This window comes from Mustela erminea, chromosome 14, assembly GCF_009829155.1.
Source record: "Mustela erminea isolate mMusErm1 chromosome 14, mMusErm1.Pri, whole genome shotgun sequence".
Lineage (NCBI taxonomy): Eukaryota > Metazoa > Chordata > Mammalia > Carnivora > Mustelidae > Mustela > Mustela erminea.
Window position 1 is genome coordinate 76,363,049 of NC_045627.1, and position 17,649 is coordinate 76,380,697.

The following is a 17,649-nucleotide window of genomic DNA, read 5'->3' on the forward strand; positions in this document are numbered from 1 at the left end:
GAGTACTTCTTTGCCACCAGAAACTTCTCCACTTCTCTTTCAGGGACTCTGGAAATGTTCTCTCTCACCCTCCTACTATCTTTCTTTCTGTATGAGCGCTATGTCATCTTAAGGGGATGAAATACATCTATGATGCAATTCACCAAATATGAGATGATGTTCTTCCTGAAAGCTTGCATCAGAGCAGGCTGGAGGCATCGAAAAATCCTTCTCGTGGGGTAGTGAAAGGAGCAAAGACAAAGTAACATCTAGAAATGCTTTTTCTTTCGTCTTGTTTCCCACACCTCCTGGGGAAGGTTGGGAGGAGGTGTTGCTAATTTTCACTCTTGCCTCACTTCCATGGGACCAAACATCAAGTCCTATGCATTCACTCCAGAAGCAACGCATTCCTTTGTTAAACAGACTCAGGGGCTCATGGCCAGCATGTCAACTGCTTGGCTGACTAATACTAACTGATGAGGTAACTTTTGGCCACGCTCATTATGGATCTGGGGAGCCTTGCAGCTAATGAAATGCCTCCTCTCTAAAAACAAACAAACAAATGAACAAAGCAAGGTTTTCCTTCCCCAGATGAGAGGAACTTATGAATTCCTGAGACACCTTACCTTGAAGATACATTTCCTCTCCTTCGGTGAACATCTGGTTGCATCTGCTGCATCGTGCACAGCTGGGGTGGTAATGTTTGTCACCTGCCTGCAAGAGAAGAGGGAGGGACTCTTTAGTTTGCACCTTGTCACAGCTCCCAGCCTCTTTTCTGGACCTGGGGATTCTCATATTTAGCGGGTTTTTGCTAAAAATAATAAAACCTATCTAACGTACATCAGGATGGGAAAAACCAAAGTAAAGGACATCATTCACAGCTTTCACCTTAGGAGAACCCCAAATTCCTGTGTTGCTTATAACAGTATTTTGCCAAAGTCTTCTATTAAGTGTTTTCTAAAGAAGGCATTTTACTGAGATGGCCCTGAATTATTCATGAGCTTTTCACATTCCTAAATATGACAGATGCCAAGACAGCAGGTGTTGACTTCCCCAAAGCAAAATGTCACTGGACACAGGGACAATTCTCTAGACAGGTGCCAAGTCACATTAGAGTCATGGTCCAAATGCATGCCTGACAAAATGAAATCTTTTCATTTATAGCTTAGCAAAAAATCTTCACCACCTAAAAATTTTCTAATATACTCCACAATGAAATCATTTTATCAACCAAGAGTGAAATATTTCTTTTGCATGAACCACGTGCTATGGCAGTGCCGACAGCCAGAAGTAGCCGCACCCTCTATGTTTGCATAAAATCTCAACAGGAAATCAGAGGCCAGGTAGTGACTCCTTTCTCACACCCTCCAGGAGAAACTACAAAAGCCACTTAGCAACAAGAGTGTGAGATGGTAGTTGGTTACTCAAGGCACTCAAGTGGAAAAAAACTGAAGATATTTGAAAATAGAAGCCAGGAATGAAATGTGTTCAATGGTGACAACTGGAAAATTCTAGAAGTGGTGCTCTTGTTTTGCTCCACACACTATTATTTAATTTTTCTTCCCTAGGGGATGAAGGAAGCCTAGGCAATGTCATGTAAAGTAGCTCCTTCCTCTAGGCCATCCAGGGTCAAATGTGAGTGAAAGGAGAAAGAAGTCACTGTAAGTTCTAAAGCACTGTAGTCCAGCTGGGATGTTAATGCTGAGAGTTCCCAGCCAGTTAGGACAATCTCAGGATTCTCAAGGAAAATGTCAGTGAAAGAATTAAGGCACCTTTACAGGAAGTTTGTGTAGTCTACAGTGAAAAGCACACTCCCCAGTAAACTGGGAGTAGGAAGACAGATCTTCAAACTGATACAATGTATCTATTGTATTTAGTGGCACAACATTAGCTGCATTCTCAACAAAGAGCACCAAGACAATGAATTACGCTTTCACCAAAGCTTTTTTACATTGTGTTAGTCCTAGCCAATGTGATAAGGCAAGAAGAAATAAACATGCAGGTCATTAATGAAAGAGTTCAAACAGCTAGATAAAAAATAAACATATAAAACCTCACAACTTTCTACAGACTAGCAAAACAAATTCCGTCAGTGTCATGGGAAAACAAGAACTCCATTTCTAATACCAACAAACCAACCCTTCAACGCAAGATCTACATAAAGAAAACTATAGAATTTAACTGATGGACAAAAAAGGCTAACAGGCATATAATATTTCTGGATGAGGAAACTAAATATTTAAAGATGTGAATTTATCTAAAATGAACCTATTAATGCAATGCATTTCCAATCACAATACTCATAGGAGTTTCGTCTACAGACCTTGACAACCTGATTCTGTAAGTTCATATGGAAGAAGAAAAATGCACAAAAAGCAGCATCAACTAAGGGGGTTTTCCCTCCCTGACATAAAAAAGTTATTCTAAGGCTCAAATAATTCAAGTGCTTTAATACTGGTACAGAATTAGAACATAAGTCGTGAAACACATAACTTAGGAAAGCCAGTCACACAGCTCTACACTGTGTGAAGAAATTTAGTCTATGAAAAAGAAGGCATTTCCAGTGAGTAGCAAAATGGGTTATTCCACTAACAGAAAGAACAATGGATCCTCCATACAGAGAAACGTAAAGCTAGATTCCTAATTCATAACCTACAAAAAAAGAATTCTAGAGAGTTACAGAGCTAAATACAGAAACAAAAATGTAGAAGTATTAGAAGGATTTATAGGAGATAATTTAGTATACTCAGGATAGGAGTGCTTTCCTAAACAAGGCAAAAATCTAGAAACAATGAAGACAGATAATGACTCTGCACATACATAAAATGTCTAGACTTAGAAAAGTTAAAGGAAGAGTAGCGGGGAAATAATACTTGCCATGCAGGCCACAAAAAAGATTATTATCCAGAATATATAAAGACAATCTCTAATAAAAAGTAAGTGGCAATATGGGCAAAAAGCAATTTCCAGAGGACCCGTAGAAGACCCCAAAAATAAAGAATTAGCTCAACTCCACCAGGAATCAGGGAAACACAATTTAGAAAAAAAAAATCTTTCCTCACTAAACTGGCAAAGATAAAGAGAAGACTAATGTGAGGAAAAAGGCTTTCTCACAGACTACTGGTGAACAAAATTCTTTTGAAAGGCAGCTTTGGCAATATTTTTCAAATTTAATATGCACATAGGAAGCTAGCCTACAGAAACTCTCATACCTTGCAAGTATATGTACTTAAGAGTATATGTATTCAGGATCTCAACATTATTTATAACCTCAAAGAACAACAGAAAGCAACCTAAATAACCTAAATAAGAAAGTAGTTAAATAAAATATTGAATCATATGTAGCCATTAAAAGAATGAAATAAACTTACACGGAAACAAACCAATGCAGCCAAGAGAAAAAAAATCATCCAGAAAAACAATGCCTATAATATAGTCACATGAAGTACTGGCTGAGAGTGTGGAGACACTGGGGTAAGGCTGACTGGATTCAAATCCTGTTTCAGCACTCTACGGTCTTGGGAAGGTGGCAGGCTCTCTAAACATTCAGCACTCCACTGTTCTACCTACCTCATAGGACGTGATTAGGGTGAATGATCATATGATATTTTGAAAATGGTGCAGCACATCACTACATACGGTAATAATCCTAGAAACAACAACAGTGAACAGTAACACTCTGAACAGAGGTGGTCCCAGGGCCCTTCACAAAAGAGAAAGTTTGTCAGTACAGGTTGGCATGCTGGTAAAAGGCCCCCCCGGTGCCTGTTCTTTCCAAGGACAGGTATAGGAGGGTAACTGTGTTACACAAACTGTCATACGAGGTGGATGGAAGATACATCAAGGTCCCAAGCAGCAGGGCTGTGGTCTAGAAACCATGAGCAAAAACACTGCTAAGAAACAATACCATCGTAACGCAGGGACATCGGTTTTGACCCATGCACTCGCTCATCTCACAATGCCGAACGTGTCAAGTAATGCAGGGAGCCAGAATCAAAGGCCACTTCACAGCCCTTCAAAAGTCTGGTTTCGTAGCAGTGCGAGCCCGGGGGACCACCCAGTCTCAAGGACAAGGGAGCCTCTACTTTGCATGGGAAAGTCACTTCCTCTCTTTCATTTCTTCTTACTCTGGTACCCATGACGGTTCACAGTCAAGCCCTACGCACAGGGCCAGGAAAAGGGATCAGAGCTGATCAGAGATGTGGGCTCCTATGCGAACCAACCCCCAACATGGACATAGCTTAATCAAAGTCATTTACACTGGAGTCTGTCTACAGAAGAAGGAAAAGTATCTCAGATCATGAGCAAAATTGAAGACCAGTGCCTACATAAGAACAGACAATAAACATGTAAATCATTGTGAAGAGGAGGTTATTGATTACAAACTTTTAAAGCAAACTGTGGGCTTTGTTGTAACAGGTGATTTCATAAAGGACACAATGACTAGGTAGCTGGCCCCAAGCCCACAGCCCAACATCCCGCTGTGCCTGAGGCTGTGGGGCCAGATTGCAGGGACACTGCCTTTACCCTTGCAGGGACACCGCCCCCACCCCCTGGCCGTTGCTGAACTCCACCCATCTTTCTGTTTTCCACCCATCTTTCTACCCTGCTATGTTAAAAAAAGTACAGCCTATTTTGTTCTTTTTCACATATTCAAAATGCACATATTAAAAGTCTACATTCTGGCTGGCATTGAACTCTATAGAAAGTAAACAATTTGCTATAGCTGAGTTTTATAAAACACCTGCCTACACATTCAAAGTGGAAAAAATGGCTTGCCTTTAATAGTGCTGATTATGTCAGACTTCTGTGGTAATTATTACTATTTGGTTAATCTCTAAATTGGAGCAGGAACTTGAGCATACCGACTAGAATACCATCTGGAGTAATACCATTTACTATAAGGCAGGATATAGTTTAACCCATCAATTTATTTTATTTTATTTTATTTGAAAATCCACCGTCTGGCAGAGGAGATAATTCTGAATTCCTTGTGGATCAGGGGGTGCCCTGGGAAAGGACTACCATGTTTGCAACTGCCATTCCTTAATGTGCTACCCATGAGACCTCAATGATGTCACTACCTAACCTCTCAAGCCTCCAGGCCCCTCATCTGTAAGAAGTGAAGGGCTGGATTAGACAATTTCAAGTCCCATTCAGCTGTAAAATTCTAAGATTCTGTGTGAAATCCCATACCTCTATAAACTCACACAGCAGTGTTAACCGGAAAGCAATTTGGGTAGAGAAAGGAAACTCTTGATGGCAGGGAATGGGGTTTAAGCAATGACTCTCTAGTGCCTTATACCAAGGACGATTTCTGGATGCCCTAAAGCCTGTGCCAACTCTAACAGCCCACCGGAAGTAGCAAAAGAGAACTGTAATTACAGGACCCATCCTTGGACAGATAATCTGCTTGCCTGATAATCTGCTTAGCTCCTGTATGACCAACTATACTTTTTAGTTTTTCTTTACCCTCTTTCTCTTGCTCTACTCCTAACAAGAGCCCAGGAGATGGGGAAGAGGGCCTCTGAGGTCAATCTTCAGCCATTTATACTAATGTTCTACCTACTTCAAAAAGACACTTGCAGATTCTTATCAGAGAAGGTCATGATCTATAAACAACTGGACAAAAACCTTAGAGGAAAAGAAAATATCAGGACTCCAAACTCAGGCTAACCTGTGATGATCCAAATTTCTCAGCAGATGAGGAAAAAAGAAAACAGGCCACTAGAAGTCTCACTGTGAAAAAAAAAAAAGAAAAAAAAATGGCCACATATAACTGTCACTAGACAGGCAAGGTTTCCCAGTCTAAATTAGTAACAGTCTTTATAGGCTGAATTTCCACCAGGTCTGGCTCTGTGCCAGGCATTGTATCAAGGACTCTAAGGGCCTGCTCTCCCAACATTTCTGTCATGTAGGTACTATTTTACAGTCCTAGACTGCAAGCAAAAAAACTACCACTTAATGTGGCCAGTGTACTCGGAACCCCCAGTGCTTCCAAAAAGTAGAGCCAGGCTTACCCTCTAAAAGCACCAAAGCAATTCTCATAGAGGGACCGTGCTCCTGGAATTGAAAATTATCTTCCACACTAATTTTGCTGATGGTTGGCAACGCTGAAGTCATTATTTCTTACACAGACCCTTGAGAAAAACCAAGGGTGTAACCCTGAGAGATAACTGATTGTAGTCATTTCCATATGGGGAAGTTAAGCTATCAAGGTCTAGGTTGCCTGTTTTTTTTAAAGTTCTAACTTGATTCAGAGACGATTTGCTTAGAACACCCAAAGGAATAAACAAATTGCTTTCCTGTCCCCAAGACTGTTGCAAACACAGCTCTGGCTGATAGTGACTTTAGATAAAGGGCATGCAAACACTTTAGAGGTCAGTGTGTTAACCTAGATCAGGTCTTTGCTAACATTACTGTGTATAAGCAACACCCAAGATCCTTTTAAACATGGGTTCAATTAATGGCCTTAAGGTGGAACCTAGGAATCAGCTTCTTTGTCTTACAAGCAGTGAAATGAGTACACAAATCATCATGACCTGGGGAAATACCAGTCACGGTGGTCTCCAAACCCTAAACCCAATAGTAGATGAGGAGGCCAAAGAAGAGTAACAAGGATCTGTCACTTACACAGCAGGTGCACAGGTGGGAAAGGAGAGCCAGAATCACGTTAAGTTCCCTGTCTTACTCCTGCAGAAAGGCAGTGTAGGGGCTGACTCAGCCTTCTTTGTGTTTGCTGTTTTTTCCTTGAAGCGGGAGAAACTGCCAATGGGACTGGAATGGCTTGATCTCCAAGTTGAACATCACTTGTTTCAGGAGTGGTTTTTGTTTTTGTTTTTATTTTTCCTAATGCAGGATCCTGAACAGGCCAGATAATGAGGGTGTGCCTTGGCCCAAAGTCTGTATTCTGGGCAAAGGTTAGTAAATCAGTTTGCCCAGGCAGTGTTTGTGAAGCCCAGAGGGCTCTACACAAGTCTATACAAAGCCAACCTGCACAGATGAGAACATCCTTCAGCCAGAGACTCTTAACCACCCAACCGCAGCTGCAGCCTCTGCTCCAAACATGTATGCTGTGTCAGAGGGAGGGGTGGTGGCTCATCTTTCCCTGCGAAGATGCACAAAACAACAGAGAGAAATACACCACTGCCTTCCAATGATCTGATGCCCTGCTGCTCAAGATATAAAAGAACTCCCTTCTATTTTAAAAAAACACTTCTTTACAAGAGACAGGGAGAGGGAGAGAGAATATCTTCAAGCAGACTCCCCACTGAGCATGGAGCCCAATGCAGCACTTGATCCCAGGACCCTGAGATTGTCATCTGAGCTGAAATCAAGAGTTGGCCACTTAACCAACTGAGCCACCCAGATGCCCCTCAACTACCTTCTTTTAATGAGGGGTAAAGAATGAAGAATGTGGTAACATCCCAGTGTACATGCATATCCCATTTTTACAGATGGTTATTGCTTTCTCATCTCCTTCCAAGAAATTAAGTGCAAAAACTTTAAAGCAGTCTTTACACTTTAATAGTGCTAGATAAATGTTATCTGTGAATGTGTGCATTCCACACAGGACCTAACCAGTGTCTTTAAACTGATCTATAGATTCAGTTCAATCTCTACCAAAATTCCAGCTGGATTATTTGTAGGGAATGAAAAGCTGATCCTAAAATGTATGTGGCAGAAAAAAGGATGTATGAAAGTCAAAAAACTTCAAAATAATAGGATAAAGTCAGAGGAATTATACTATCAGATTTCAAAAGTTTCTATAATGCCAGAAGTTATCAAGACAGCATGGACTGGCACTAGAATAGATATACAGGTTAATGGAGTAGAAGAGAGAATTCCAAAATAAACCCCCACGTTCATGGTTAACTGATTTTAAGTTAAGTGTGAAGGCAACTTGCTAGGGAAGGGATAGTCTTGCCAACAAATGATGGGACAGTTACATATACATATTCAATCAAGCCCCTACCTCACACCATAAAGGAAAAATGAACTTAAAAATGGGTCATGGATGTAAATATAAAAGTTAAAACTGTAAAATTTCTAAACAGAACATCAAAGAAAATCTTTGTGATTTTGGTTTACTATTTCTTAGATATTCTACAAAAAAATAATTCATTAAAGAAAAAAGATTGACAAATTGGATGTCCTCAAGATTAAAATTGTTTTCTCTTCAAAAGACATCATGAAGAAAATAGAAAGATGAGCCATGGATTGGAAGAAATTTGTGCAAATCGTATGTCTAAAAAAGGACTCATATCCAGAATATATAAAAACCAATTACATTTCAAAATAAGAGGCCAAGGAATGGGAGAGAAGCAAGATGGTGGAGGAGGAGCAGATTGAAATGACATCAGATCTCAGGAGCTCAGCGAGATAGTTATCCAACAATTCTGAATACCTACAAACTCAACAGGAGATCGAAGAGAAGAGGAGAAGCTATTCTAGGAACAGAAAATCGACCGCTTTCTGAAAGGTAGGACATGTGGAGAAGTGAATCCAAGGCAACAGGAAGAGAGACCGTGGGAGAGGGGCTGGCTCCCAGCAAGCTGTGGAGCAGTAGAGCACAAAATCAGAATGATTAGAAGTCTGCTCTGGGGAGGGACGTCACTCCAGTGGCAAAGTGCCGTGTGGAGTCCTCGCAGGGACAGTGTGGAGTCGTTGCAGAGACAGTGTCGTCTCAGGACCCCATGGAGTCACAGAAGGATTGAGGGTGTCTAAGTGTAGCAGAGCTCGCAAGTATCAGAGCAGGGAAGCCGGGTGCAGAGACAGAGACAAGGAGTGAGGTCTCAGCTCAGGGTTACCTTAAACCGTGATCCATGGCACAGTCAGGGCACTGCTCTTTGAGCAGGGATCCCACATGTGGCAGATCCGGGGAGACTCACCTTCCTCCTCTGGAGGCAAGAATCTGCTGGGTTTGGAGACTCCAAAAGGGGTTGTGTGTCAGAGACAGAAATGCCTGATCACAGGCCGGGTGAGCTTGGAGTGTGACCGGAGACCAGGGAGATGGGAGTAATTGACCCCTTTTCTCTAAGGGCACACTGAGGAGTGGGGCACCAAGCTCTCAGCTCCTCCAGGCTGTTGACTAGGAGGCTGCCATTTTCACTCCTGTCCTCAGAGCTCTATGGAAAGTGTTCAGGGAATAAAAGCTACCAAGAGTGAACCCAAGGAGATTACTTAGCCTGGCCCCTGGCAAGGGCGATGCAATTCCACCTCTGACAAAGACATCTGAGAATCACTACAAATTACTACAACAGGCTCCTCCCCCAGAAGATCAGAAAGAACATCGAGGCAAGACCAAGATCACTGCTCAAGAAGAACAGTGGAAGTCCAGAGATAGGGGAAAATAATGCATGGAATTCATGGCTTTTCCCCATGATCCTTTAGTCTTACAAAGTTAAATTTAATTTAAAATTTTTTTTTTTCTTATCCTAATTTTTTTTAATGTTTCCTCTTTCCTCTTTCAATGTGTTTCAACTAGTTTGTCTTAATAATACCTTTCTGGAAAAAAAATCTTTTTAAACTTTCATTATTATAGTCATATTTTATCCTTCATTGTATTTAACTTATTTTTTGTATATATATAGGGGTTTTTTTTTCTTGCTAAAAAATTTTGGGATACAATATCTTCTAATAGATCAAAATATACCTTAAATCTAGCAAAGGGCTTTGTACTAGTCTCCAGCCAGAGCACATCCCCCACCAACCTTTTTTCTTCTTTCTTTTTCCAACCAACTTATCTTATCAATTCCTTTTTTAGAATTTTTAAAAAATTTTATTCTTTACAGTCATATTCCATCCTTTCATCATGTTTACCCTTATTTTTGTATATATATACGTCTTTATTTCTTTAAAATTTTGAGAGGTAGTTTATTCTAAGAGACCAAAATACATCCAAAATCCAGTGGGTGGCTCTGTTCTATTCACCAGTCTAATATACATATATATTAATTTTTTTACCCCCCTCTCCCCTGTTTGGGGTCTCCTCTGATTTGATTAGCGTACATTTTTCTGGGGTCTTTGCCACCCTTTTAGTATTTTATTTTCTCATTCATATATTTTTATCTGGATAAAAATGACAAGGCAGAAAAACTTACCAAAAAAAAAAAAAAAAAAAAAAGAACAAGAGACAGTACCAATGACTAGGGACCTAATCAATACAGATACTGGTAATATGGCAGATCCAGAGTTCAGAATGACAATTCTCAAGGTGCTAGCTGGGCTCGAAAAAGGCATGGAGGATATTAGACAAACTCTGTCTGGAGAAATAAAACCCCTTTCTGGAGAAATAAAAGAACTAAAACCTAACCAAGCTGAAATCAAAAGGAATTAATGAGGTGCAATCAAGAATGGAGGCTCTTACTGCTAGGATAAATGAGGCAGAAAAGAGAATTAGTGATATAGAAGACCAAGTGACAGGAAATAAAGAAGCTGAGCAAAAGAGAGACAAACAACTACTGGACCTCGAGGGGAGAATTATCTCTCGATGAAACAATATTAGAATAATTGGGGTTCCAGAAGAAAAAAGAGAAAGAGGGGCAGAAGGTATATTGGAGCAAATTGTAATAGAAAATTTCCCTTATATGGCAAAGGGAACAAGCATCAAAATCTAGGAGGCACAGAGAACCCCCCTCAAAATCAATAAAAATAGGTCCACACTCCATCATCTAATAGTAAAACTTACTAATCTTAGTGACAAAGAGAAAATCCTGAAAGCAGCTATGGACAAGAAGTCTGTAACATACAATGGTAAAAATATTAGATTGGCAGTCGACTTAGCCACTTTCTATCAGGCCAGAAAGAACTGGCATGATATATTCAGAGCACTAAATGAGAAAAATATGCAGCCAAGAATACTATATCCAGCTGGGCTGTCATTGAAAATAGAAGAAGAGTTAAAAAGCTTCCAGGACAAACAAAAATTAAAAGAATTTGCAAACACCAAACCAGCCCTACAAGAAATATTGAAAGGGATCCTCTAAGCAAAGAGAGAGCCTAAAAGTAGTAGACCATAAAGGAATAGAGACAATATACAGTAACAGTCACCTTTTTATTTTAAAGATTTTATTTATTTACTTGACAGAGATCACAAGGCAGAGAGACAGGCAGAGAGGAGGAAGCAGGCCCCCCCGCCGCTCTCCTGCAGAGAGCCCAATGCAGGACTCGATCCCATGCAGCACTCGATCATGACCCGAGCTGAAGGCAGAGGCTTAACCCACAGGCAATACAATGGCACTAAATTCATATTTTTCAATAGCTACCCTGAATGTAAATTGGGCTAAATGTCCCAATCAAAAGATAAAGGGTATCAAAATGGATTAAAAAAACAAGACCCATCAATATGCTGCCTACAAGTAACTCATTTTAGACCCAAAGACACCTCCAGATTTAAAGTGAATGGGTGGAAAACAATTTACCATGCTAATGGACATCAAAAGAAAGCTGGGGTGGCAGTCCTTATATCAGATCAATTTGATTTTAAGCCAAAGACTATAATAAGAGATGAGGAAGGAGACTATATCATACTCAAAGGGTCTGTCCAACAAGAAGATCTAACGATTTTAAATATCTATGCCCCTAACATGGGAGTAGCCAACTATATAAACCAATAACAAAATCAAAGAAACACATCAACAATAATACAGTAACAGTAGGGGACTTTAACACGCCCTCACTGAAATGGACAGATCATCCAAGCAAAAGATCAACAAGGAAATAAAGGCCTTAAAGATAACTGGACCAGATGGACATCACAGATATATTTAGAACATTCCATCCCAAAGCAACAGAATACACATTCTTCTCTAGTGCACATGGAATATTCTCCAGAACAGATCACATTCTGGGTCACAAATCAGGTCTCAACCAGTACCAAAAGACTGGGATCATTCCCTGCATATTTTCAGAACACAATGCTCTGAAGCCAGAACTCAATCATAAGAGGAAAGTTGGAAAGAACTCAAATACATGGAGGCTAAAGAGCATCCTACTAAAGAATGAATGAGTCAACCAGGAAATTAAAAAAGAATTAAAAAAATTCATGGAAACAATGATAATGAAAACACAACTGTTCAAAATCTGAGGGACACAGCAAAGGCAGTCCTGAGAGGAAAATACATAGCCATATAAGCCTTTCTTAAGAAACAAGAAAGGGGGATGCCTGGGTGGCTCGATCGGTTGGGCCGCTGCCTTTAGCTCGGGTAGTGACCTCAGGCTCCTGGGGTTGAGTCCCACATCGGGCTGCTTGCTCAGCAGGGAGCCTGCTTCTCTCCCCGCCTCTGCCTGCCACTCTGCCCACTTGTGTGCTCTGACAAATAAATAAAATCTTTAAAAAACAAAAAAAAAGGAAACAAGAAAGGTCCCAAGTACACAACCTAACCCTACACCTAAAGGAGCTGGAAAAAGAAAGCCTAAACCCAGCAGGAGAAGAGAAATAATAAAGATGAGAGCAATAATCAATGAAATAGAAACCAAAAGAACAACAGAACAAATCAACAAAACTAGGAGCTGGGTCTTTGAAAGAATTAATAAGATTTGATAAACCCCTGGCCAGACTTATCAAAAAGAAAAGAGAAAGGACCCAAATAAATAAAATCATGAATGACAGAGGAGAGATCACAATGAACACCAAAGAAATACAAACAAGTATAAGAACATTTATGAGCAACTGTACACCAGAAAATTTGACAATCTGGAAGAAATGGATGCATTCCTAGAGACATATAAACTACCAACACTGAACCAGGAAGAAATAGAAAACCTGAACAGACCCATAACCAGTAAGGAGATTGAAGCAGTCATCAAAAATCTCCCAACAAACAAGAGTCCAGGGCCAGACGGCTTCCCAGGGGAATTCTACCAAAAATTTAAAGAAGAATTAATACCTATTCTCCTGAAACTGTTCCAAAAAACAGAAATGGAAGAAAACTGCCAAACTCATTTTATGATCCATTACCTTGATCCCAAAAGCTGACAAAGACCCAATTAAAAAAGGGAATTACAGACCAATATCCTTGATAAACACAGATGCAAAAATTCTCACCAAAATACTAGCCAATAGGATCCTACAGTACATTAAAAGGATTATTCACCACAACCCAAGTGGAATTTATTCCTGGGTTGCACGGTTGGTTCAACATCCGCAAATCAACCGATGTGATACAATACATTAATTAAAGAACAAGAACCATAGGATACTCTCAACAGAAGCTGAAAAAGCATTTGACAAAGTACAGCATCCTTTCTTGATCAAAACTCTTCAAAGTGTAGTGATAGAGGATATATTCCTCAATCTCATCAAAGTCATCTATGAAAAACCCACAGCAAATATCATTCTCAATGGGGAAAAATTGAGAGTTTTTCTCCTAGGATCAGGAACACGGCAGTGATGTCCACTATCACCACTGCTATTCAACATAGTACTAGAAGTCCTAGCCTCAGCAATCAGACAACAGAAAGAAATTAAAGGCATCCAAGTCAGTAAAGAAGTCAAACTCACACTCTTTGAAGATGTTATGATACTTTATGTGGAAAACCCAAAAGACTCCACTCCAAAACTGCTAGAACTTGTACAGGAATCAAGAAAATGTCAGGGTATAAAACCAACATACAGAAATCAGTTGCATTTCTATACACTAATAGCAAGACAGAAGAAAGAGAAACTAAGGAGTTGATCCCATTTACAAATGTAACCAAAACAATAAGATACTTAGGAATAAACATAACCAAAGAGGCAAAGAATAAACTTTAAAATAAATAAAATAAACAGAAAACTATACCAAGGAGGCAAAGAATAAACTTTAAAATAAATAAAATAAACAGAAAACTATAAAGTACTCATGAAAGAAATTGAGGAAGACACAAAGAATTGGAAAAATGTTCCATGCTCATGAATTGGAATAACAAATATTGTGAAAATGTCTATGCTACCTAATGCAATCTACACATTTAATGCAATCCCAATCAAAATACCATCTATTTTTTTTTTCAAAGAAATGGGACAAATAACCCTAAAATTTATATGGAACCAGAGAAGACACCGAATAGCTAGAGGAATGTTGAAAAAGAAAGCCAAAGTTGGTGGCATCACAATTCCAGACTTCAAGCTCTATTACAAAGCTATAATCATCAAGACAGTATGGTACTGGCATAAAAACAGACACACAGATCAATGGAACAGAACAGAGAGGCCAGAAATAGACCCTCAACTCTATGGTCAACTAATCTTCAACAAAGCAGGGAAGAATGTCCAGTGGAAAAAAGACAGTCTCTTCAACAAATGGTGTTGGGAAATTTGGACAGCCACACGCAGAAGAATGAAACTGGACCATTTCCTTACAGCACACACAAAAATAGACTCAAAATGGATAAAAGACCTCCATGTGAGATGGGAATCCATTAAAATCCTTGAGGAGAACACAGGCAGGAACCTCTTCGGCCTCAGCCACAGCAACTTCCTCCTAGAAACATCACCAAAGGCAAGGGAAGCAAGGGCAAAAATGAACTACTGGGATTTCATCAAGATCAAAAGCTTTTGCACAACAAAGAAAACAGTCAACAAAACCAAAAGACAACTGAAAGAATGGGAGAAGATACTGGCAAATGACATATCAGACAAAGGGCTAGTATCCAAAATCTATAAAGAACTTATCAAACTCAACACCCAAAGAACAAATAATCCAATCAAGAAATGGGGAGAGGATGGGGCACCTGGGTGGCTCAGTGGGTTAAGCCGCTGCCTTCGGCTCAGGTCATGATCTCAGGGTCCTGGGATCGAGTCCCGCATCGGGCTCTCTGCTCAGCGGGGAGCCTGCTTCCTTCTCTCTCTCTCTCTGCCTGCCTCTCAGTGTACTTGTGATTTCTCTCTGTCAAATAAATAAATAAAATCTTTAAAAAAAAAAAAAAAAAAGAAATGGGGAGAGGACATGAACTGACATTTCTGCAAAGATGACATCCAGATGGCCAACAGACACATGAAAAAGTGCTCCACATCCCTTGGTATCAGGGAAATGCAAATCAAAACCACAATGACATACCACCTCATACCAGTCAAAATGGCTAAAATTAACCAGTCAGGAAACGACAGATGTTGGAGAGGATGCGGAGAAAGGGGAACCCTCCTATACTATTGGTGGGAATGCAAGCTGGTGCAGCCAGTCTGGAAAACAGCATGGAGGTTCCTCAAAAAGTTGAAAATAGAACTGCCCTATGACCCAGCAATCACACTACTGGGTATTTACCCTAAAGATACAAATGTAGTGATCAGAAGGGGCACATGCACCCAAATATTTATAGCAGCAATGTCCACAATAGCCAAAGTATGGAAAGAACCTGGATGTCCATCAACAGATGAATGGATAAAGATGAGCGGTGTGTGTGTTGTGTGTGTGTGTGTGTGTGTGTGTGTGTGTGTGTGTGTACACAATGGAATAGTGTGCAGTCGTCAAAAGAGATGAAATCTTGCCATTTGCAATGATGTGGATGGAACTAGAGGGTATTATGCTGAGCGAAATAAGTCAGTCAGATAAGGGCAATTAGCAGGATGGGGGGTTTGGGGGATAGGGAAGGAAAAAATGAAACAACATGGGAACGGGAGGGAGACAAACCATAAGAGACTCTTCATCTCACAAAACAAACTGAGGGCTGCTGGTGGGGAGCGGGGGTGAGAGAGGGTGGTTGGGTTATGGACATTGGGGAGGGTATATGAAATGGTGAGTGCTGTGAAGTGTGTAAGCCTGACGATGCATAGACCCATACCCCTGGGGCAAATAATACATTATAATGTTAATAAAAATAATTTTTAAAAATGAGGCCAAGCAACTCGGTTGAAAAAGATGGGAAAAGATTTAAATAAACACTTCACAAAAGATACATGCACGCTGAATAAACACATGAAAATATTTTAAACACCCTTAGTCATAAGGGGACTAAAATGAAAACCACAATGAAAACTACACACTGGCTACAAAGCCTATAATTAAAAAGACAGACCGTACCAAGTGTTGAGGAGGATGTGAACAAAGTGATACATTCATCCAATGCCGATGAGAATGTAAAATGGTACATTTTGAGAAACCTCTGGTTTCTCAAAAAGTTGAGCATAAATATACCATGTAACCCAGCACTACTCCTCCTAGGTTTTGAACTAAAAGACATGATAGCATATGTCCACATAAAGAGAGAGAAAGGAGAAGAGAAGAGAAGAGGAAACAGAAAAGAAAAGGAAAGAGCAGGGTTGGGGTTAGGAGACCTGACTGGGAAGACAGGAGGAGCTTTTTTATTCACTATCCACAGTGACACATCAGGGCACACACACACACACACTCATTCCTTTTGGGGGTGTGGTGTCCAGATTCTTTTGGAAAGCTGTTGAAAAAGACGGATTCTTTTTTCAGAATAAAATGTACCTTTACATATACAGAAAGCAGTATACACATATAATATCATATTGTTAGCAATTATCTGAAGACTTGAACATTTATGAAAGGATTTAAAAACAGTTTGTTAATCTATTTATTATTTCTCTGTCTTCAGAGGCAGTACCATTCTTTTTTGTATGAGAAGAGAAACCGGACTTCTGGGAGATTAAGTAACTTGCCAGCACCACATGAGAAGTTGAACTGAAAACCTGGACAACCACATTCACATTAATGTAGCTACTGGGACTCTCTGGACTGGTTCTTTGACTTGTGTGCTTTCACACACAGTATTTAATTGAATTCTCTTCTGACCCTTTGATATAGGTGACATTTAAAAATAAAAAATTTTGGAGGGGGCGTCTGGGTGGCTCAGTCGTTAGGCGTCTGCCTTTGGCTCAGGTCATGGGATCAAGCCCCACGTCAGGCTTCCTGCTCGGAGGGAAGCCTGCTTCTCCCTCTCCCACTTCCCCTACTTGTGTTCCCTCTCTCACTGTGTCTCTGTCAAATAAATAAAATAAAATAAAAAATTATTATTAAGAGAAGGGGGGGTCAGAGCAGACTCCCACTGAGCAGACAGCCCAATGTGGCACTCGATCCCAGACTTCAGGATCACGTCCAGGGCCGAAGGCAGTTGCTTAATCAAATGAGCCATCCAGGTGCCCAAAACAGGTGGCATCATTCTTCTTGTTTATGATGGTCCAAGTGAGGCTCAGAGACCAAATGTCTTGCTGCTCCAAGACCAAGGTCATACAGCTGAGGGTCAGAAGCAGAAAACATCCCAGATCTGAGGATACGAATTCGATTCTCTTGGATCAATACCACCACACCTACACTGTTTTTCATTTCAGAAATCCTAGTCAACAAGAAAATAATTCCCATGTGGTGCAAAAAGATGGTTAAGATGATTGAGAAGAGACATTTTAGTAACCTCTATCTTGGGTATTTTGCCAAACTGCAAGGTGGAGCAAATAACTAAGATTGAAGACAATACATAATTCTGAAACTAATCAAGGTGAATGTCTACATTTGAAACTAACCTCTGCAGCTCTGTGCTCCCTCCCATTGTCAGATGTGTTTACTTTCGCCTTGGGTTATTATGGCTGGACTGTCTGTCCCACCCCACCATGCAACAGGGAATGGAAAGAGATGGGCTTTGGAACCAAGAGAACCCAGAGGTCTGCATTCTGGCCTTGCAAACATTGTGGCTTTGGGCACTCTTCTGGAATAATTTCTTATCTGTAAAAAC

The 17,649-nt window shown here is 40.3% G+C and overlaps 1 protein-coding gene across 22 annotated transcripts in view; it reads right to left on the bottom strand.

Annotated features, from left to right (window-relative positions):
• The window catches only part of ABLIM1 (actin binding LIM protein 1), a 300,396-nt gene that overhangs the window by 55,490 nt on the left and 227,257 nt on the right, over positions 1 to 17,649 (bottom strand). For all 22 annotated transcript variants that reach the window (XM_032313773.1, XM_032313797.1, XM_032313794.1 and 19 more), the window contains exon 7: positions 606 to 693. In XM_032313773.1, the coding sequence (XP_032169664.1) occupies positions 606 to 693 (88 nt within the window). The remainder of the gene's footprint in view (positions 1 to 605; positions 694 to 17,649) is intronic.